This window comes from Gorilla gorilla, chromosome 2 (genome assembly GCF_029281585.2).
Source record: "Gorilla gorilla gorilla isolate KB3781 chromosome 2, NHGRI_mGorGor1-v2.1_pri, whole genome shotgun sequence".
NCBI lineage: Eukaryota > Metazoa > Chordata > Mammalia > Primates > Hominidae > Gorilla > Gorilla gorilla.
The window spans coordinates 43,494,936-43,519,674 of record NC_086017.1 but is presented as its reverse complement, the minus strand read 5'-3'; the positions used below and the strand labels follow the sequence as shown (position 1 = coordinate 43,519,674).

Genomic DNA, 24,739 nt, shown 5'->3' with positions numbered 1-24,739 from the left:
GTTTTCTGCCAGTTACTTTTCCAATTATTTTTACATATACAAATATTTTCTTGGTAGAAGAACAAAATTGGCACTATTCATTGTGTAGTTTTTTTGTAACTTATATTTTACCCTAAGCATTTTCTCGTTGTCTTAAATTATTAATTGAAAATTATTCATGGCTAAATAATGCCTAGGTTGCCATAAGCCTTTTCTCCTTCTATAAACCGTGTCAGCATTCTTTTATATATATCTTTCAGCACATCTGCAATGGTTTCTTTGGAATAAATTTCTAAAGTTCACTGGATCCAAAGATGCAGGGATTTTTAGTGTTCTTTCAGTTTGGCAAAGTATTTTCCAGAAACAAGCCCATTTCAGTCCTGAATAAACAAATTCTTTTTTATGTTGCATTAAAATATACCTCCTTGTAGCATATGCAGGGAAAATGAATTATTTGTCAACATGCTTTCAGATACTTGAAGATTGTTCTATTTCTCTTTATGACTATTCTGTTTTCTGGACTATACATTATCTTTCCCATGATTTTACATTGAATGGTGGTGATTCAGTCTCAATGTATTATTTGCTACTCCGAGGTATATAATAGATAGATGTGATTAGCTTCTAATTAAAGGGATATAGTAGGTGGAAATGTACAATAGTGGCGTAAGCCAGACACAGCCCACTGGGTTTGACAGATCTCTTTTCAAGTAAGATTACCAAAATAAAAAAAAAAATACAGTGAGCTTCTTTGGAATCGTGACTTAATCTGCTTTTGTAGTTTGGGGATGTATTTTACTTCTTCTAGAGATGTATATCAAGATTAGGGCTGTATGCAGTTTTTAGCAAAGTATCCTATCCAGTTAATTAAAGCTCGTAAGTCTTGTGTTTAATCTTTAGTGTATGTTAATTTGCTTTGTTCTTTGGCCTTCGTATGCCACCCTTTTCTTCTCATATTGTATTAATAATTGTGTAGCCTTTAAGCCAAGGAGACTTGAAAAAAAGTCTATGGCTAGGTTCATACAGTATATGTATCATTGCTATAAAAATCCATATTATATAAGTGTCGAAAGTGTTACCTTTGTGCCTTACTAATTAGAATAAGGATAAAGTAAATTCTCAAATAGTCTGTTTTCTGAATAACACTTGTAACTTCATAATAGAAATTTAGATAAACACATTTTTCTTTCTTTTAGCTCAGTGGTTACTAGAATTGCTGAAAGTACCTGATTATTTAAAATATTTATATCTTTACAGTATTTTAGGTAACAATTTTTAATACAATTCTTTAATGTTCTTATATATATTCTTTCATTTAAATTTCAAAATGAAAGATTCTGAGATTTAAATGAAAGAATGTATGTATAAGAACATCTCTGAGCAAACTGGTTTTACTCATGAGCAAACTGCAATTTGGAGAAGTAACCTGCCAGGGTCATTTATCTAATAAGAGGGCAAAGCACAAAAATCGCTTTGCTATACTGCCATCATACTAATTTCTATTGGTAAATAAGGTTTCTTTTAGATTCTATAGCACTGAGATTGTAATCTACAGAAATGATCACTACTTTTCGGCATCCATAAATCAGTTGTTTTAAAGCTCAACTAGTATGATTCCCAGCAAAATAGAGCATTTGGAATAAGCAGACCTTTAATTTTTACATTGTAAATAAAAATGCTTTTCAGTATTTTCTTGTTGAAATTGCCTTCTTCAAGTTTATTTTCTGGGTTATAATATCCCTATTCCTGTATCAATCATTTTGGCTGCTACTCTTTTTAAAAAATAAGGGTTGAATTAGATGATGATATAATTATCATTTTTAAAATAACTAGTACCAGATTTTGAGGTTAGTGATTTGTCATTGAAGCTTGTATGTAATCATTGAGACACATCATTGACCAAATCTTCAATTCTTAAAGTTCTCTTTTACTCACTCACTCACTCACTCACTCATTCATTCAAGTGGACAGTGTACTTTCTCTGTATTGTTTCTATCTAATGTCAAAGACTGCTTTGAAATGGTTTTAACTTTTAGTTCTTATAATTAGGTAATTACTGCCATTTTACATTTAGTAGTACTTACTAATCTTTATGATATTTTCTATTTGTTTTACTTCACTTTATGTCTAACCTGAGATTTAAAGAATGTCCAAATATCTATTTTCTACAAATGATGCTAGTTATTCCCATTTTTCCCGTCATGCAGACAACAAAATTGTTTTTCTTTTGAACAAATAAAGATCACAAGAATCAGTATATGTAATAAAATAAATCTTAAGAATTTTGTTTTTTAATTCTGGAATCCAAAATTTTGACTAGTAGACCTTATTATTTTGTTTTTCAGCTTTCTGTGAAACCAAATAACACTTCTGTGTTTTGGTTTTGTGTTCTTCCTCTCTTCTTCCCTTACTGAAGAAGATACTAAAACTCAGAAGATTTTCACCTTAAAGGGGCGTTAAAGATTATCTGACCCAGATTCAGGAAAAGAGATTGAGCCTCAGAGCATTGAATGATGTGCCCAAGATCAGATGGTTATTAGTAACCATCTAATGAGATGAGATGAGACGAGAACTCAGTGCTTGACCCACTGTCAGGGGCTTCCTCTTGGATCATCTCCGGGTAATCTCCTAAGTAATACTGCATATCATACATATTTATTATTTTTAATCCCATATAGCAGATCACTTTTATTGAAATCTGGAATTTAGGGATTGACCAGTCGCCAGTCTGTCTGAAATTACTGTGAATCCCAGATCATTGACTATCCATCCCTGATGCTTTCTCTCTTAACGTTGATTATACAGTACGTATGGTTTGAGTAAATAACATATAAATTATTTTAACTGTAAAATAGTAAGTTGCATTATTTCTTACTATGTATAAGAATATGTGTTTTACTGTAATTATATTATTTGACCCCAATTTTGTTTTACTTCCTGTGCAAAAATTAAAGTGACAAAAACATTTTATTATACAAGGTTTATTTTTTGAGGAATTCAGAATGTTTAAGAAAAGAGAAATTAAGCCAACTAAAGACCTAGCCTTTCTATGGATAAGTTACTGTTTCTATTTACATTTGTATATAGAGCTTACTATGTGCAAGGCTCCACATTAATCAACAAAGAGGACCATATCGGGACATGGTGGCTCACACCTGTAATACCAGCACTTGGGGAGATGGAGGTGGGTGGGTTGCTTGAGCCCAGGAGTTCGAAACCAGCCTGTGCACCATGGCAAAACCCTGTCTGTACACAAAATACAAAAATTATCTGGGTGTGATGGCCCATTCCTGTAGTCCCAGCTACTAAGGAGGCTGAGGTGGGAGGATCACTTGAACCCAGGAGGTTGAGGCTGTAGTGCACCGTGATCACACCACTGCGCTCCAGCCCATGTGACAGCGAGACCTTGTCTCCAAAAAAAAGGACCGTATGGAATGTTTAATTCATGGTTTTAAACTTACAAAAAGATATAGTACCTGCCCATTATTCTGCCAACTAGTGTTAATTATTGTTAGCATTTTGGTCCTCCCATACTTTATTTGCCTATACTTTTTGACTGAAATTTGGGTGTTAGAAAATTGTGAAGTCTCTTATAGGAATACAAATGAAGGTTTACCTCAGAAAAGAGTGAAATGTTATTATTACAGATCTCACATATGAAGAATTTTCCATTAGTTAGAATCATTATAGTTGATCCATATGAAGTAGAAGTTACAATAACTGCATGCTTGGCTTACATTTATCACATACATTCTAATATAGTTGACTTGGTAAGAAGCATTGTTTCTATAAAGGACATGTGAATATAAACTATTTTTTTCATCAACTGATCATTTCTGTCTTTAAAAACCAGTTTATGTGTTTCTTACTAATGAAAAGAATTGAGGCCGGGCGTGGTGGCTCATGCCTGTAATCCCAGCACTTTGGGAGGCCTAGGCGGGCGGCTAACAAGGTCAGGAGATCGAGACCATCCTGGCTAACACGGTGAAACCCTGTCTCTACTGAAAATACAAAAAAAAATTATCCGGGCATGGTGGCGAGTGCCTGTAGTCCCAGCTATTCGGGAGGCTGAGGCAGGAGAATGGGGTGAACCCGGGAGGTGGAGCTTGCAGTGAGCCAAGATTGCGCCACTGCACTACAGCCTGGGTAACGGAGCGAGACTATGTCTCAAAAAATAAATAAATAAAAATAAAAAAATAAAAAGAGTGAAAATCATTCTCATTGTTAAATCAAACAATGGAGAGTTTTAAAAAACTTTAATAACGTCTTGCCTCTCTCATCACCCTGAGGTGTAACTAATGCTAAGTTTGATATGTATCCTTCCACGTATTACTCCATGTTTATTTATGTAGGCACTCATATTAGGTTTTATTTTTCCCATATTAAACATACTGATAAAAACTTCGCAAGTTGCTTTTTTTCACAAAACATCTTTCAGCATCAAGAATGACAGTTATTGCATCCTTTTAGTTAGTGATACAGTATTCCACATTATTGATGTACCATGATTTAATAAACTTTCCCTATCAACGTCATTCAGGCTGTTTGCATGTTTAAGTCATTACAGAAAATGCAGATCTTTATGTACTTATATGTTTTGAAATTCTGCTGCTTCTATTTTATAAAATAGATTCCTCTAAATGGAATTGTTTAGTCAAAGGTTTTATGTGTTTTTAATTTTAATAAAGACAACATTTTACCTTCTGCAGCACTGAATATACCAGTCTCATTAATTATTGCCATTGTGATGGGTAAAAAACGATGATTCGTTAATTTGCATTTTTTTCCTCCACCTATCTGTCTGGCCAACAGCTTGCAAATATTTACTGAAGGCTTTTAGTGTGCTGCTAGTTTTGAAGACTCTGGGAAATGTAAATGAACACGAAGACCTTGGCCTCCTGGAGTTTATATTCTAGTGAAGTTCACATTTTTTCTTTTTCTTTTTCTTTTTTTTTTTTTTTTTTGATATGGAGTTTTGCTCTCTTGCTAAGGCTGGAGTGCAGAGGCACGATCTCGGCTCACTGCAACCTGCACCTCCCAGGTTCAAGCGATTCTCCTGCCTCAGCCTTTCAAGTAGCTGGGACTACAGGTGCCCGCCACCACCATGTCCAGCTAATTTTTGTATTTTTAGTAAAGATGGGGTTTCAGCATGTTGCCTGGCTAGTCTGGATTTCCTGACCTCCAGTGATCCGCCTGCCTTGGCCTTCCAAACTGCTGGGATTACAGACGTGAGCCACCACACCTAAGAATTCTATAATGTTATCTGCAAAACAGTTCCCTCATCAGTTTTTATCTCTGTGACATTGACTTTTTGGAGTCTAGGCCAGTTGTTTTTTAAGATTGTCTTGTGTTCTGTATTTGTCTCATTTCTTTGTGATGTTATTTATTTCTGTAGCTCTTTTATTTTCTGTAAGTTTATTAACCTATATATTCACTTCCTTTTAGTCAGCTTACCTACATATTTAAGTTTTCTCAGTTGTCCTAAGAATATTTTTTATAGCTTTTAAAATTCAAACCAGGATATACTTATTCTCTCTTGGATAGTTGGTAATTTACTATTTATTTCTCAGGTGATTTTGTCTTTAAACAAAATTTTTGGCCAGGCGTAGTGGCTCACACCTGTAATCCCAGCACTTTGGGAGGCCAAGGTGGGTGGATCACTTGAGGTCGGGAGTTCAATACCAGCCTGGCCAATATGGTAAAACCCTGTCTCCACTAAAAATACAAAAATTAGCTGGGAGTGGTGGCACGTGCCTATAGTTCCAGCTACTCTGGAGGTTGAGGCAGGAGAATCGCTTGAACCCAGGAGGTGGAGGTGCCACTGCACTCCAGCCTGGGCAAGAGAGTGAAACTCTGTCTCAATAAATAAAATAAACAAACAAAAATTTTTTTCCTGACTTTAGCCAGCTGTCTTTTCATATCTTTATATATATTCAGAATTTTTTATATTCTCATTCATCTTTCTTTTATACCTATAATTGCTGTTTAGTTAATATTGAATTTATGTTGGAGAATTGTGTTATAGTTTTTTCCTTCTTGGTAGGTGTTTTTTTTTTTTTAATTTTAGGGAGTTACTTTTATCAGCAGAAAATATTTCTGTTCCTTTGTTTTCTTATTGGAGCATAGTATGGATGTCAGATTATTTTGTTTATGATGATATATTGGATTTTCATAGACCTCAAGTAACAAGTGGATTCCGTGGGGCCAGGAAAAAAAGGTTTGCTTAGTTTTTAAGTTTAAGAGGGCCCTCTTCTGTTGGTATAGTGAAATGCACCTTCTTTAGTATGTGATTTGTTGGGGGCTTTCTACTTCTGATTCTGTGATTACCATCTTATTTGAATAGAGCCCTTATTTTTTGTTTCTTCCTTTTCTTTATCCAACAGGATTCAAAAGGATACCTCCCACTTCTAATTGCTATTTACTTCTTGTCCTAGAGAGAACCTTAGTTGGTGTCTACGTTATACAACTAACTACCAGGATTCTTTTCTACACAGTTTCCTCTGATTTTTTTCAGTAAGGGCTCTGTAGTTAACATTGCTTGTCTTGGATGTTTATATTTTCCTTAATTATTTGAAATGAAATTTGAAGTGTTATTTGTCTCTTATTTGTATTAAAAGCAAGGGCTATGGGTAATTTTATTTGCTCTCTGTGGGTTTTGGAATATTTGTTTGTATGTTTGATTTGAGTTTGGATGCCTATCATTTTCCTAAGGGAAGTAGAATGTCTACTGTAAGTTTTAATACTGGATAAGGAAAAACTTTTTTTAAAAACTGAATAATCCATTGTCTCTGCATTTTGTTGAATTTTGGGACACTGTTATTGAATAGTTTCTACCTTCCCCTTTGATCTGAATCACTTCTTTTTCATATATCAAAATTTCTTACATTTGTGGGTCTGTTTTTGAACTTTCCATTTTATTTATTTGGTTAGTTGGTCTATCCCTGCACTAAAACCTAATTCTCCTAGTTATTTCAGCTTTGTAAGTCTTGATGTCTGATAGTGTAAGTAGCCCCTCTTTCCTTCTGCAGGAATGTTTGGCCCATTGCTCTTCCAGACAGATTTTAGAATCAGCTTGACAAGTTCCACAAGAAACCTTTTTGGAAGCTTGATTATCATTGCAACACCTAGGGAAGACTGGACACTTCATGATACCATTCCTTCTTGTTCATGAGCCTGGAATATCTCTCTGTTTATTTCATTTGTAATTTTTTTTTTCTTTTTTGAGACAGAGTCTCGCTCTGTCACCCAAGCTGGAGTGCAGTGGCATGATCTCAGTTCACACTCACTGCAACCTCTGCCTCCCAGGTTCAAGCGATTCTCGTGCCTCAGCCTCCCAAGTAGCTGAGATTACAGGCACACACCACCACTCCTGGCTGGGTTTTTTTTTTTGTATTTTTAGTAGAGACATGGTTTCTTCATATTGCCCAGGCTGGTCCCAAATTCCTGAGCTCAGGCAATCTGTCTGGCTCAGCCTCCCAGATTACAGGTGTGAGCCACTGTGCCTGGCTCTCCATTTATTTCAGTGCTTTAATATTACATTAAAAATTATTATTTTCCCAAATTTTTTCACTCTTTAAAATTTCTAACTTTGTTGCTAGTGCTTAGCAATGAAATTGCTTTTTGTATATTGATTTTATTTCCAGCTACCTTAGGAAGTTGAATTTTGAATGATTTTACTATATAGACAACAAAAATTATATATATTTATTGTGTACCACATGTTTTGAAATATGTATCCATTGTAGAATGGCTAAATTGAACAGTTAATCTATACATTATCTCACTTCAGTTTTTAGTGGTGAGAATACTTAAAATCTCTCAGCAATTTTCAAGAATACAATACATTGTTGTTAACTGTAGTCATGTTGTACAATAGATCTCTTGAACTTATTCCTTCTATCGTAACTGAAATTCTATATCCTTCGTTGGTCAAAGGATATTTTTTGACTTTTCTATCTACACCAGTGTGTGAGAAACTGCATCTTGCAGGCTATATCTGGCTATCTGGTTTTGTAAATAAAGTTTTATTGAAACACAGCCACACCCATTCATTTGCAGAGTTGAGTAATTGCAGCAGAGACCATATAGCCCTTGAAGCCTAAAATATTACTGTGTGGCCCTTTATAGATAAAGTTTGCCACTCCCTGATACCATCATACCATTTAAAATAGTAATGATGGTTTTGTTATATTCATTAAAATGCGCATCTAATTTTTTCCATTTGTAGTCTAAAAATTACTTTTGCTAGGTACACAGTTTAGATAATATTTTGCCAATATTTTCTTCTTTCAAAACTTGCAAGATATTATTAGTATATTCTCCCTGGCTTCCACTATTGCACTTGAGAAATCTGTTGTTCAAATTGTTGTTCCTTTCTAGGTGATCTCTTCTTTCTCTGATTACTGTCTCTGTCTTTGGAGTTGTGCAGTTACACCGCCAAGTTCTAAGTTTGGATTTCTTTTTATTTATCTTGCTTGGGTTATGTTGCACATCCTGAATTTATAAAGATTCTTGTTTCATTAATCTGGAAATTTCACAGCTGTTATCTCTTGTTAAATATCTTCAAGACACCCCAATAGACATATGTTAGTTAGATATTCTCATACTGTCCTTTGTATCTCTTTATGTCTTTCCATTTCCTTTTTCTCTTTGCCACATTTTGGTTAATGTATTCAGGTATATCTTCTAGCTCTCTAAGTTGTTCTTAAATATGTTTAATTTTTTAAAAAATTTCAACTCTTGTATTACCCAATTCAGATTGTTTCATCCCCCCACCCCCAAGTTCATCTGTTTATTCCTAATGGCTTCTTGTTGATTGGTCATCTTTGTGAGTCCATCCTTCTTTGTGAGTCCATCCTTGATTTCTTTAAACATATATATTCACATCTGTTCTGTAATCTGTACTGGACAATTCTACTATTGACAGTTCTCAAATCTATTATCTGTTCCCTGTGACTCTTGCCTTCTTGTGTATTTGATCTTTGATTGTGAACTCATTGCTTGAACTTAGTTGGTGGGAGTCCTTTGGGCCTACCAGAAACAACTTTCTCCCGGAGAAGATTTATTCCTGCTTGACACTGGGGAATCGTCAGTCAGAACTGCGTCAGCCTCTCTTGTCTCAACTCAAGAATTCTAGGGTACTCTGCCCCACTTATTGGTTGGGGACTTCGTTTTTGGATAGGATGAGCTGCAGAGTCACATTGTCAAAGGAGCCTACATTCAGGAATGAGAACTCAGGGGCTCCACAGATCTGAGACTCAGACCTCTAAGGAGAGGGTGGAGGCTAGTTGGTGCTGTGTGATGGCACAGTGAGCTGATTCAGTGAGTGTTAGAAAAACTGCAAACTGGAGTCAGGTGCTGCTCCTGGAATGAGTGGTCTACCAGAGTTGCTAGGATTCTACTGCAAATAATGGAAAGCCATCAGGAAGAAACAGGTCCCTTCCTTTAGCTTCTAGTCTCTCTCCAACACCCCCTATTGCCAGAGTTTAAGAGGAGAGGAAACCATTAAAATCAACAGAAAAATTGGTTTAATGAATAGTAGGTTCAGCATCTTAAAGCAGTGTGTATATATAGAAGAGTAGGTTTAGAACTGAAAGAATAGCTTAGTTATTGGCTCTTCAGTAACTGCTGCCTACTAAGTTTACTTTCTTATTGTCAATGTGCAATAATGGAAGATTTGTTTGTGTAATTAATTTCAAGACTCTCATTTCTTTCATGCTTTCCTGACCATAGTAGCATACACAGATTTTCTGCATCACACTATCATTTATTGACATTTAGTGTCATTTTAAGTTGCTGTTCAACTTTTAAAATGTTTGTCCTTATGTTTATTTGTGTTTGCTAGTGCATTAAATAGGGAGGTGGGTTTCAGGGCTGTGTTCTTACAGTTTGAATATTACAACCCGCCTAGCCTAGTACCTTATAATGAATCGGCATTACAAAGTACATTGACCTTTCTGAAAGTTGGAGATTTTTTAAATGCTTTCTTATAAAATGGAATATCCCTCAAAATTATACTTTTGTTGATATCAAAAGAGTTTTATTTTTCATGTTGTCATTAATGTTAAGATGCTTAAAAATGAACCTTAGGAAATTAATTTCCTTTTAATTAGCAGGTGCTTCTAAGGAAGGAGGTGCTGGAGCAGTTGATGAAGATGATTTTATAAAAGCTTTTACAGATGTCCCTTCTATTCAGGTAAGGCTACCAGTGGCACTCCCCGTGAATATTGCCTGTGTGCCTGTTCATATAATTATTTGTCTCTGTCCCTTTTTAAGAATTCTTTTTTCCTTATATAGCTATATAAATGAAATATTTGACTTATTAATACCAAGCCATTATTTGTTGGTACAATTAGATTTTCAAGTGATTTTTCAGTGAGGCTGAAATAAATTGAATCGTATTGTTGAATCACATTACACTGCAGTGTTCAGATTCTTAAATTAATGAGTTTTGAGCTCAGAGAATTAGATTAGTTGATGATAGAAATTTGGAAGTCATTCATATAGATATAATTGAAGTAAAGTGGACACATGCATAAATAAGAGTATTATTTCCATGACTTAAAAATACACATAAATGTTATATTGTACATAACATTCTACAGCCTGACTTTTTACTCAGTGTTTTTTTTTATATTTTTTCGTGATGTAAAATTTGTGATTCTAGTTCATTCATTTGGATTGATAGATGGTATTCTATTGTATGTACAGACCACAGTGCATGTATAGTTTGTTTCTAGTTTTTGGCTATTCCATATCATGCTGCAATGAATTTTTTTTTTTTTTTTTTTGAGATGAAGTCTAGCTCTGTTGCCCAGACTGGAGTGCAGTGGCACAATCTTGGCTCCCTGCAACTTCCGTCTTCTGGGTTAAAGTGATTCTCCTGCCTCAGCCTCCTGAGTAGCTGAGATTACAGGCGCCCTGCACCATGCCCAGCTAATATTTTGTATTTTTAGTAGAGACGGGGTTTCACTATGTTGGTCAGGCTGGTCTCGAACTCCTCACCTCAAGTGATCCACCCACCTTGGCCTCCCAAAGTGCTGGGCTTACAGACGTGAGCCACCACACCAGCCTGCAATGAATATTTTTGTACATATGTCCTTGATTATTTGTAGGTAGGAGTTTCTTTAGGGTATAAACATAGGAGTAGAATTTCATAATTATAATCTTTAAGTTTACTTAGATGTTACCCTGTAGGGTTGTTTTACCAGTTAAAACTCCTGTGAGAAAGGTATGATAGTTCTAATTTCATCACATCCTTGCCAATACTTGTTGTTGTCACTCAAAATATTTTTACCAGTATGATGAGTATGAATACTCTTTAGCATGTCTATTTGAAAATATTCTCACATTGCTTTACTTGCAAACTACCTTCTATTGCCTGTATTACCTTTTTAGCTCTCTGAAAGGAAAATTGTCCTTAAGGTATTTAAGATCTTAAAAAGTTACAAGAAAGCCTTAAAAAGTTTTCTGATTTGACTGTATTTTATCCCTTTAGTGAGATATATGTTTTTTCTTATTTTAAGATACTTTTTAAATAATAGGGAAAACATATCCCTTCCTCCTTTTGTGTTTTACAGGCTTTCATATAAGGGAAAGATTAGTGTTGTAGGAACAATCAGTAAAACTTAGTTGAACTTGAATGTTTTTATTGTTCGATATGTTCTTGTCAGACTGGTAACATCATGGTATGGGCAGCCAAGGGCTATTCAACTATATGGAGGGGAAAAAGCTATTTTATAATTACTCATTGCTTTCTTCCAGCTGGCCCTCTCTGCCACCCTCAGCACCCTGTAAAGGTGTTCCACACCTTCCATTGTTCCCTCGGAAACATCTTTTTCATAAGCAGCAACTCCCCTAAGTCTTTAACCCCATTTTTAAAGAGTCTGTTCAATGTTCTTGCCTTGATTAGAATCTGATTTTTTTTTTTACGCTCTTTAAAGATAAAGCTGTTTATTATTCTTGGCTCTCATACTCTTAGTAATTGATAATAAGTTTGTTGTGCTTGCACTCCTCATTATTACTTTGTCACCATTATTCCTATACCCATTTATATGAGGTTCATGCTCCCTGGCCAGCCTTCTTATTATTGGCATGTACTGATCTTGACAACATTCCAGTGCTGCCTAGGTTTGAATCCCAGCTCTACCACACTAGCTGTGTAACCTTAGGTACATTACTTAACCCTCTGTACTTCAGTTTCCTCATCTTAAAATAGGAATTATTCGTACATATGCCGAGGGTTATTGTGAGGCTATGACAGTACAGATGAAGTGTAAGAAGTATATGTTAGCTATTATTATTTTGCTAAATTTTCACACATTCTTGATGAATTCAGTTTCTAGACCTCCTCCTCACTTTCACTGTAGCTACCGAGTTCATAGTCACACATTGGATTTTGATATCATCTGTGTGTTACCGTTACGTTTCCAAAGTCGTTAATTGAAGTATCTCGTTACTGACTAGGATCTCCTTGCTTTTTTAAGTACTCTAACAACTACTTCTGCATGATTTCAAGGATCTTCAGTCCATTGTTTTTTCTACTCACTCTGAATTAATCATCTGTCACTTTATACTTTCCTTCTCATCTATGCTTGATTTCCTTTTTATCTAAGCTTTGATACCATGGTTTCTTGCAGTAGGACTGTACATACTATACTAAAATCCCTTGGTTCTCTGGTTTTTTTTTTTTCATAACAAAGTATTAAGCAATGATTTTTTTTTAAATACTCATTTTGCAAAACTACAACTGTGGATATTCCCAACTTTTTATTTTCTCTGTGTCCTGAAACCGTGCTGCTAGAGAAAGTCACATGTTAGGGCTCATGATTTTTACTGGAATTCACATAAAATGAACCCTCAACAATCTGATATGCTTACTTTGTTTCTGTGATCAGTTATTTCTCTGCTTAATATAGCTATCAGACATGTTTCTTTCCTTTCTATCCATCAGCCAGCCTGTCTCTGTCCTCCTCTCTTCTCTCAGTATATGACCTAGCCCCTTACTTTAGTAAATAAGTAGTCACCATCAAATGGAAACATGATCTTTCTGTTACATTCTTCTCTGCTGTGCATTCCTTCTGTCCTGTTGCTCCAGAAACATGGTCCTTCTTCAAAGGCCAGCACCTCCACCAGTGCTCCAAAGCCTAGTATTTTCTGCTTCCTTAACACATTTACACAATCAGTAATCTCATGTGGGTTCAAGCTCTTTCTGTTTATCTCTTAACGTGGCTGGGTTCTTCAGTTTAAAAAACAAAAGTCTCACTGGACTCCATATCTTCCAGATACTATTTTTTATTTTGGCCCTCACAGTCAACTTTTCCAAAAGAGTTGTCTGTACTTGGTATTTCTATAACTTAACTTGTTACTCACTTCATCCCACTTCTTTCTAGCTTATTCTTACATTGAAACAGGTCTTGAGTAAATCACTGATCATCGTTGAGGCACCAAAATCAACCAGTTTGGGATTTTTTTTTTTTCTTGTTCTTCTATCAGTATTTAGCACTGTTGACTATAGCCACTGTTTTGTTGTTTAATTTTAGGTGCTTGTGATATGATGTTCTTCCATTTTATTCCCCCTACATCTTTGTCCACTTCATCTCTGTCTCTTTATAGGCACATCCTTCTCTACTTGCCTGTTGAATATTGGAATTTCTTAAGGGTTAGTTCTGGGCCCTGTCTTCTCATTCTCTATTTTCTTACTGAGTCACCTCCTTCAAACCCCTGGCTTCAGTTCCCACGTTTATCTAGATAATGCCGAGATTTTACCTCCAAGCCAGACCTCTCCTGAGTTCCGAAATGATTTATCCACTGTGATTGTTTACCTGACACCCCCTTTCAGATGTCTCAAAGACACCTCAAACTTATCCTGTTTGAAATTGGAATAATGGTCTTCCAGTATTCTGTGTGTTTAAACCATTATTTAATCAATTACAAAAGTTAGAAACCTAGGAATCACTCTACTGCAACAGACACCTAACTTAGTGGGTTTTCAAGCTTCTTTTGCTTGTATGCCTGCTAAAAGAATGTTTAAAGAATTATGTACCCCCTCACTGAAGTACGTTTTTGAGTTGACTCTCTTCTTCCTTATTGGGGGAAGGGGAACCTTGCATTGTGTTCCAGGGGAATGCATCATAAGATTAGGGGTGGTAGAAGGTTCTGGAAAATGGCAGAGGGGTATTGTGAAAAGAAGGTGAGAGGCAGGAAAGAGCTAGCTCAGAAGTTTCTTTAACCACATAACAGTGTTACCTGGTCACCATCTACCTCTTCAGCCTTGTCTCATGCCTTGTTCTCCTTTGCATTTACACGCATTCTTTCTTTCTCTCTTGCTCTTACTCTCTGTTAAGCAAAAGGTGAATTTAATAGCTGTTGAAAGTGAAAGATGTAAGGCAGTTTGATGAAGGTACTCAGTTGGTATCACCAGGAGTCTATTTCTCATTTCTAATTCCTTTGCATTGTCTCCTTCCATGGTCAACCATATGGTTATAGCTGTTCCATCCTCACACCTGGGTCATTGGCTCTTCTCCTAGTCCCTTTATACTTTGTATTCCTTACTCTGGCTTTCTTTCATTTACTTTGTCACAGAGCCTTTGCACATGCTATTAACTCTCCAGGGAAAGCAAATCTGTCCACTTTGCCTAATGATATCCTACACATTCTTTAGCTCTCAGCTCAAGCTTGACTTTCTTCATAGGTCAACCCCCTCTTATGTATAAACTTTCATTTTCTTTTGTGGGACTTGCTATTTGTAGTTTCATATTTGATGTCATTTGATTGATTTTTAAAATCTCCCTGAGTGTATTGTACTCTCCATAAGGCAAAGACCATGTCTATCTATTTTGGCTAACCATAGTTTCTCCATTGCCTAGCATAGTACCTCTGTGTTATGTGAATATTTGTTAAATGAATGAAAGAATAATGGTGAACAGCAGTTTGACAAAGGGTTGGCTCCAGAGGAAACAAAATGTAGCTATCCTGACAACAGTTTATCATGACTGAGGAGAGAAAATTAAAACTAACTTATAACATGTCCTTTTTGTAATATTGGGTAATATGTATATGAATGCAATAAGATAGGTTATACGCTTGAAGTCATTTTGAGAAATTAGACTTTTATTTATTCTTAGATATTTTACATCTTGTTTTTAAAATTACAAAGCATTTTGAGAGCATATTTGAAGTTATTCATGAAGGAAGAAATAGCAAAAATGGTAACAAGTAAGGAAGAAAAATAAAGCATTTTGTGTTATTATTGTCTATAATGTATTTCTATTCTCCATTAGAAATGGTGCTAGAATGGGAAATAAACTTAATAGGTGAAAGATTATTTTAAACATCAGGGCATAATTTTGATATTGTTCATGGCAAGAAACATTGTTATAATTCTGGATCTTTTTTTTAAGATTTATTCTAGTCGAGAACTCGAAGAAACATTAAATAAAATCAGGGAAATTTTGTCAGATGATAAACATGACTGGGATCAGCGTGCCAATGCAGTAAGTTTTTATCTTTAATTTTCTTATCTTCTTTCTTTATTGACGTTCCTTTTAAAAAACATGGAAATTCAGTAGTAGTACTATATGGTATTCACTTATAAAATAGAGAGTCTGATAGGTAACATTTCTTTCTGGAGAATATATTGATATAATACTCATTTTCTGATTTAGGATCGATTTTTATTTTGGTTTGGCTGATCAGGTGGTGCCTATCCTACACATTTGGTAGCCTCACCACATGTGCTGTTTTTGACTGGTCAGTAAAATGTGAGATTCAGAGGGCTTTAGCCTTTCTGTGGACATATATAGTTGCTTATTAGCACTATCCTCAAGTCATATAAGGTTTACCAATAAAGCAGTTCACTTTACCTGCATGCTCAGTGTTTTCATAGCATCAATATAAATTCACAACAGGATGTGCATTTATCTGGGTTTTTTTCTTCTCATGTGAATGTGATGAATATTTCTCCTGTGATTTCATTTATAAAGGTCAGATACCCTTGAGTTAAGAATATTTTATTTAGTCTAAATTCCTTAAGGAAAAATTTGATAAAATTTAAAATAATATTTGTGTTGACAATAAGCAATATATTTTTTAAATTTGTGAACTTATTGTTTACATAACCAAATTACATTTACCAAATGAGTACCTCAGAGTTTTCAAGAAGCCAGAGAAAAGGGCTGCATTTGAAGACTGTTCTGCTTTGAGAGGTCCCAATCTGGCTGATCATGAAAATCCCTATTTTGATGAATTAAATCAAATGCAGGGCCTTTTGACAAATATGGCTTTTATGACACTATGAACAAAGGACCATTTTTGTCTTTGTTAGGAAGTCTACATATCTTAAAACATTGAAATACTGTTTTTAACAGAGAGTGTTCCTCCAAATTTGTTAAATATGGCTCCTATTCTTCAATTCTGAGATGAGTCTGATACAGAAAGATTTTTTGTCACAGGTTATCTGTAGAGAAACATGACAGATTAAGTGTTATTAGTATAAAATGTGAACTTTTTACTTAAGGGTTTTTTTGGTTTTACTTAAAAACTACCCATTTGGAAACAACAGATGGTCTTTTGATTTTTTTTTATTAGAAAAATGACACAGGCTTATTGTAATAAGTGAAACAATGCAGAAAACTACAGAGAAAAAGTTAATAGTTTCCTACCTATTAAAGAAACAAACTTTTGTTGAGGCTAAGATGGGAGGATTGCTTGAGCCCAGGAGTCTGAGGTTACAGTGAGCTATGATTGTACCACTGTGCTCCAGCCTGGGCAACAGAGTGAAACGCTGTCTCTAAAAAAAATTAAAAAAAAACTTCATTTTAGAGTATATCCTTTTCTGTGTTATATGTATTTAAACATATATGACAAGATATGCACAATTTTCCTCTACTCTTTTTGTAAACCAAAAAAAAAGAGAGAGATCATACTTGATACATTACTTAGTAACTTGCTTTTTTTTTTTTGGCTTAACAAATCGTGCTCATTCAGTACACCTGGTATAGATGTCAGGCACATAATAAATAGTTGCTCAGATATTTATTGAGTGCAGGTTAATATGTACATATATTCCTTAGTGTAATATATATACATGTAATTTGTGTGTGTGTGTGTGTGTTATAGGAATCTGATCTTTGTTTTTATACTTTAAGTTCTAGGGTACATGTGCACAACATGCAGGTTTGTTACATATGTGTACATGTGCCATGTTGGTGTGCTGCACCCATTACTTGTCATTTACATTAGTTATATCTCCTAATGCTATCCCTCCCCCCTACCCCACCCCATGACATGTAATTTTTATAATCATTTACCATTTGATGGATTTTCAGTTATTTTTTATTGTTTTGCTATTTTAACAGTGTTTCAATAAACATCCTTACACACTTTTGTAACAATGGTGCTTTTATTTTTGTAGGTTAGATTTTAAAATGTGGGTTGTTGGGTAAAGAGTTGCTGCAATTTTTTATTTTAGTAGATGCTGCCAAAATATTTTGAACAAAGGTATTAGTCATGTATAATCTTACAGTGTTTGAGAGCATCTGTTTTCTTTTCAATTTTAAAAAATTTTTGCCATTGTGATGGGGAGAAATGTGTCTTTGTGAATTTATCACTAGTAACTTTTAACATATTTAAATATATGTATTTTACCCAATTTAATCACAGGTTACAATAGTCTCCCCTTATCTATGGTTTCAGTTTCCATGGCTTCAGTTACTCATGGTCAACCATGGCCAGGAAATAAGAACATACTTTGATAGAGAGAGACCCACATTCACATAACGTTTATTACAATACATTGTTATAATTTTTCTATATTATTACTGTCAATCTCTTACTGTGCCTAATTTATAAATTAAACTTTATCATAGGTAAATATGTATAGGAAAAAAAAGCATATATAGGGTTCAGTACTATCTGAGGTTTCAGGCATCCACTGGGGGTCTTGGTACATATTCCTTGCAGGTAAGGGGAAACTACTATATTTGTCTTTTTCTTATTTTATTGTCATTCTTTGTGTATCATCTTATGTGTTGCAGGTAATTTTATCCTACCGTATTGTGATTTTTATTTTGTTTTTAGTTATAATTTAGACTTTTGAAAATTCTCCTCTGTTTATGATAGTTTTCCCTTCCTTATATGCCCAAGATTATATAATATTCTTTTGATTTTTTTTCTAATGTCCATAGCAGGGTTTTTTTACATTTACATCTTTATGCATCTGATTTAACTTTAAAGACATATTTTAAAATTTAGAAAACCTCGAGTTAAATGTGAAATTATATACAATAATGGTGTGATAAGTAGACTTTTAGCTTCTGAGTGTGTATGAGCACAGATGTGCACGTGTGTGTATCTCTTTTTATCAATGTAGTTTTATTATGTATGTCTGGTTTTCATGTGGATAACATTTGGCAATCAAATATTGAAAAAGTAATGATTTTTCTTGTCTAGTTGCTCTGGCTAGGCCTTCTAGTACTCTGTTGAATAAAAGTGTTGAAAGCAGGCATCCTTGTCTTATTCCAGACCTTAGAGGAAAGAGTTTCTGTTTTTCCCTATTCAGTAGGATATTGGCTGTGGGTTTGTATTGTATTGTACAAACCACATGCAGGGAGAACAGTATGGAAGTTTCTTAAAAAATAATAAAAATAAAAATAAAACCACAATATGATCCAGCAATCCCACTGCTGGGTATATATCCAAAAGAAAAGAAATCAATATATTGGAAAGATATCTGCACTTTCTTGTTTATTGCGGCACTATTCACAAAAATCCAAGAGATGGAATACACCTAAATGTCCATCAGTGAATAAATGGATAAAGAAAATGTGGTACATATACACATTGGAATATTATTCCACCATAAAAAGGATGAAATCCTGTGGCTTGCAACAACATGGATGGAACTGGAGGACATTATGTTTAGTGAAATAAGCCAGTCACAGGAAGAAAAAGATTGCATGTTCTCACTAATATGTGGGACCTAAAAAAAAAAAATTGAACTTGAGATAGAGAGTAGAATAATGGTTACCATGGACTGAGAAAGGTAGTTGGGGGTTGGGTAGGGAGAATAAAGAGGAGATGGTTGAAGGGTACAAAAATACAGTTAGAGCAAGAATAAGATCCAGTGTTAGGCAGCAGAATAGGGTGACTGTAGTTAACAATAATTTATTGTATATTTCAAAATAACTAAAAGTAGAATTGGAATGTTCCTAACGGAAAGAACTGATTGATGTTTGAGGTGATGGATACCCCAGTTACCCTGATTTGATTGTTACACATTGTGTGCTTTTATCAAAATATCACATGTACTTCATAAAAATGTACAACTATTATGTATTCATAATAATTAAAAATGTAAGAAATTAAAAATTCAACAGCAGGCCAGATGTAGTGGCTCACTCCTGCTGGGAGGCCAAGGTGGGTGGATCCGTTGAAGCCAGGAGTTTGAGATCAGCCTGGCCAACACAGTGAAACCCCATCTCTACTAAAAATACAAAAATTATCCAGGCACGGTGGCATGTATCTGTAATCCCAGCTACTGGGAAGGCTGAGGCACGAAAACCACTCAAACCTGGGAGGTGCAAGTTGCAGTGGGGCTGCAGTGGCACCACTGCACTCCAGCCTGGGCAACAGAGCAAGACTCTGTCTCAAAAAAAAAAAAAAAAAAAAGTTCTACAGCAAAAATAAGTAATGCTAGAAGTTTCCAAATTTGGCACTTTTAAAAATAGGCTCCCTTAGTAGATAGTGATGATAATGGTCACACAACATTGTGAATGCACTAAATGCCACTGAATTGTATACTTTAAAATGGTTAAAATAGTAAATTTTGTTCATTTGTATTTTACCACAATTAAAAGAAAGACTCCCTATTATCACACTGGGGATTAAGCTAAAAGACAAATGAATAAATAAATTAAATAGATTCCCTTAAAACTTTAGAATTTATATACTTATAGATTACATTTCTCCATCGTGCTTATAACTAAATCTGTAATGTTATTTTTCAGACAGCTGTTTGTTGGCATATTTATTTACAAGATACATTTAATGCTACTAAGATGTCTGAATATAGTAATGTAATGAAACATTATATATGTTTCATTTATTAGAAAGTTTTTGTTTGAATAATGAAGTTTAGGTAGCTTCTTTTTTTTTGCACTTCCACCTTTTTTGTCAATAATGAAAATTCTTTATTTCAGCTGAAGAAAATTCGATCACTGCTTGTTGCTGGAGCTGCACAGTATGATTGCTTTTTTCAACATTTACGATTGTTGGATGGAGCACTTAAACTTTCAGCTAAGGATCTTAGATCCCAGGTGGTTAGAGAAGCTTGTATTACTGTAGCGTAAGTATATTCCTTTTATGATAAGTGTTTTTTATGAATGAATTTAGTATTCACTGATTCAGTGCTCATTAAGTCAAGCAGTAGCAAGATAGCTAAAAAAGTATATGATCCCAAAATCATTTTTATTATACATAAGGATTCAATCTGTATGATTTTTAAAAAATTCCTTAACAGCTCTTTATACCAACATTTTAAGGTTGGTATACAGATATTTAAAATATCTAAAGCCTACTGGTGGATTTTTTGTCATTAATTCTTCAAGTATAAGATGAAAATGAATGGGTCTGGAAACTGGCTGTATTCGCTTTTCTCACTACTAATTTGGGTATTAAATACCCAATTTCTGATATTTTAGGAATTATTCTGGCATTACAACATGCATCATTAACTTAGCAAAACCTAAACTTTTAGTTTGTAGTCTTCCACAATACAAGGATGGTAGAACTTCTATTTATTACTATTTCTGACCTGAGCAGTGTTGTTGCATATGCATTCCTTTGAAGATAGGGAACACAAAAGTGCCTACTAGCAATATATCTAATCAGGATTGTATTAGATATTCTAGTCAGAAATGAAGAAAAAAAAGGCAATATAAGGATTGCAAGAAAAGGAACAAAACTGCCATTATTAACAGATGATATAACTATCCATGCAGAAAACTGCAAGAGAATCTACAGATAAATTATTATAATAAAGGGACTTTGGCAAAGTTGCAAGATACAAGTCCCAGTATACCAAAATGACCCAATATCTCCAACTAGCAAAGAAAACCCAAATTAATACAAAAACCCATAAAACATAACCATGAAAAATACACTTAAAACATGACTAGCTCTCTTGCAGAAAACTGGACAATATATGTAAAACATCTGTTTCCACATAATAGACAGCAGACAGGGTAGGAATGGATTTCTTAAAAGATGCAAGTGATGTTGAACAGTATGAGTTTTGTCCTGGAGGCACTATGGGGAAGGAAGGGGGAACCTAAGCAGAGCAAGGCAGTCTCACTGAGGTGAGGAAACAGAGACTAGAGTTTCAGAGGCTGAAGTGGTCACAATTGGCAGTGCAGAATACTGGAGAGAGGAGGGGAGATTCTCACACACACACACACACACACAAAGAGCTACAGAGATCATAATATGGGAATCCATGAGTCTAGATGTATACTAACCTGTCCATGTAAAAGGTACAACTCTCTGAGGAAGGAAGGGAACGAATGCCTGGGAGCTGTAAGATAAACAATTCCCAGAGCTCATATAGGGATAGGAGAGGTTTAAGATCTGACCAACCAGAATGGAAAAACCTTGGTGAACACCAAAGGCCGTCAGTAGAAACCCCAGAAAGGCCATTGCATAGGAATAGTACTAAATCAGCTCTAAAGTAAGGCAACTCTAGACTCTGCCTTTCCCAACAAGCTTATAAAGATCAAGCTGATTCTTAAGTACATTACCTGCCTACCAAAGTAAAACTCATGCTCTTTAAAGGAAGACAACATCCAAACATATCCACACCTCCCTGCTTTTCATTTGAGGTTCCTTTTTGCCTGTGAGTTCAGACATTGGAAAACTAATATTATAACAGTGCATAGGTCGGAATCTGAGCTCTTTGAATCAAGAACCTGAATTATTGGAGCTAACTCTATCCCAACCATGTTTTCAGTAAGATACAAATATATAAAAATTAACCAGTATTGCAAGCATTGTCAGCACTTTGAGTAGTTACAATATCCCTCCTAGTTGAACTAAAATCATACAATGAAAGGCTGGTTTAGTTGTTTAAGTACATAATTGGAAAGAGAAGTCAGATGTCCTAAAGATCACCCAATAAGATATGGTAGAGTTGTATTTTTGACTGCGGATTTGGAAATCCTACTCCAAAAAAGTGAGGGAGTATTTATGACTAAAAAAGGAGTAATACTATTAATAGAAATAAAGAATATCTTGAGGAGCATTGATTTGAGTAAGATTTTGAACTTGTTTGTAAAAATATGCTGAATTTAAGATTGATAATGGATCGTCAAAATGGAAATAACTCATGGATCAAGACCAAAGGTCAGAACCATCAGAGCTGATTATTTCACCTGATGTGTCCTCAGTTAATAATTAAATTCTGAAATCAAATGGCTTCTCCAAGTGCTAATTGCAAAGAGATGAGGAAAATGCCAGATTTCAACTTTGGACTAGCCAGTTAAAGATGGGGAAAAGAAGGAAATATGTAGTATCTAGGTTTCCCTTCCTTTCTTCTGTTTTTCTGCCATTACAACTGATTAAAATACAAATTCCTAAGTTAATTCAGTAAAAGAGTATTTTAAAATTATATGGTTCTATCTATATTTAATGTTAAACTATTAAAAAATACTTTTTGTCTTCCTTTGTAGCCACCTTTCAACAGTTTTGGGAAACAAGTTTGATCATGGCGCTGAAGCCATTGTACCTACACTTTTTAATCTCGTCCCCAATAGTGCAAAAGTCATGGCAACTTCTGGATGTGCAGCAATCAGATTTATCATTCGGGTAGGTTTGCTCTCTCGTTTTCTACTGCTGCCTCCTCCCCCCACTTTTATTTCTTTTTCCTCCCCCTTTTTCTCTCCTTTCCCCACCCCACCCCTCTCTCTCAATGTAAGTCATGGAGTTTCTTTTTGAACCCCAAAAGCAAATCATTTTTGAATTATTTTTCTGATAGTGAAAGCCACAGATGGTCATTATAGAACTAGAGGATTGCAAAGTAAACATGTTTGTATATGGAATAAAATACATACATACATGTACATATGAGTACATATACGTATCTACAGTTACGTGTGTGTATAATCATAGATGTTACAGAAAATAATAAAAGACAGGCAAATTTTTAATGTAGTTATGTGCCACCTCACAAAGTTTCAGTCAATGGTGGGCTGCATATACAACAGTGGTCCCATAAGATTATAATATTATATTTTTACTGTACCTTTACTACTTTACTACTTTTGGATATGTTCCGATACACAATACTTACTATTGTGTTACTCTATCCTAGAGTGTTCAGTATGGTAATATTTAGTACAGTATTCAGTACAGTAATTCAGGTTCGTAGCCTAGGAGCAATAGGCCTTAACATATAGCCTAGGTGTGGAGTAGGCTATACCATGTAGGTTTATGCAAGTACACTCTATGATGTTCATACTATGATGAAATCACCTAATGGATTTCTCAGAACGTATCCCCATCATTAAATGAGGTATGACTGTATTTCTCTTCACTCATATCTTGAGGAAGTCTGAAAGAACAGAGTTGAAAAAACAAATCTCTCCCTTTGAATTCTATTCCTTTGTTAGTAATCACTTTAGCAATTTACTGTGTACTTTTCCAAACTTCTATTCTGTGCCTATACAAATGTATTTGCTACACATATAGAACATGTAAGCATATATAGTATATTCTTTAACTTCTTTTTTTTTATTTTTTATTTATTTGTTTATTTTGAGATAGAGTCTCACTCTGTCACCCAGGCAGGAGTGCAGTGGTACGATCTCAGCTCACTGCAACCTCCGCCTCCCGGGTTCCAGCTATTTTCCCGCCTCAGCCTCCCAAGTAGCTGGGACTACAGGCACCCACCACCATGCCTGGCTAATTTTTTTGTATTTTTAGTAGAGACAGGGTTTCACCATGTTGGCCCAGGCTGGTCTCAAACCTCTGGCTTCAAATGATGTGCCTGCCTCAGCCTCCCAAAGTGTTGGGATTACAGGCATGAGCCATCATGCCCAGCCTAGCTTCTTTTTAAACTTCATGTACTTGGGCAGCATCCCTTATCCATATGTGTAATTCTTTTCAATGTCTAAATTAGTCTTCTCTTAAGGATATAGCATCAAATTATCCTCACCGGGCCAGGCGCGGCAGCTCACACCTGTAATCCCAGCACTTTGGGAGGCCAAGGCAGGCGGATCAGCTGAGGTCAGTAGTTCGAGACCAGCCCGACCAACATGAAGGAACCTAGTCTCTACTAAAAATACAAAATTAGCCAGGCATGGTGGCGCATGCCTGTAATCCCAGCTGCTCGGGAAGCTGAGGCAGGAGAATCACTTGAACCCGGGAGGCAGAGGTTGTTGTGAGCCGAGATTGCACCGTTGCACTCCAGCCTGGGCAACAAGAGTGAAACTCCATCTCAAAAAAAAAAAAATAATAATAATAATAATAATAATAATCCACACCATTCTTATTCCTGCAGTCTTCTTCCTGGAGTCCTTTTTCTCCATTCCTTTGCCAATATAGTATCTTTGGCATTTTATAATTTAATAACCATTATTTCATATTCTAATTTGCATTTCCTGCATTATTAGGGATGTTAGCTATTTTTTTCCTTCTATAATTCTTCTATGGATTGTCAGTTTATACTCTGCATTTTTTCTTACTTCTAAGATCTTTTTATATATCATAA

The 24,739-nt window shown here is 35.1% G+C and overlaps 1 protein-coding gene across 50 annotated transcripts in view; it reads left to right on the top strand.

The window, feature by feature from the left end:
* Positions 1-24,739, top strand: part of CLASP2 (cytoplasmic linker associated protein 2) — a 223,912-nt gene that overhangs the window by 77,461 nt on the left and 121,712 nt on the right. For 26 of the 50 annotated variants that reach the window (XM_055383029.2, XM_055383025.2, XM_031009614.3 and 23 more), the window contains 4 exons: positions 10,095-10,174; positions 15,381-15,473; positions 20,178-20,323; positions 22,701-22,836. In XM_055383029.2, coding sequence (XP_055239004.1) covers positions 10,095-10,174; positions 15,381-15,473; positions 20,178-20,323; positions 22,701-22,836 — 455 coding nt within the window. Of the gene's footprint in view, positions 1-10,091; positions 10,175-15,380; positions 15,474-20,177; positions 20,324-22,700; positions 22,837-24,739 lie in introns of all 50 variants that reach the window. The other 24 variants (XM_055383028.2, XM_055383024.2, XM_063703679.1 and 21 more) reach the window with 1 other exon arrangement.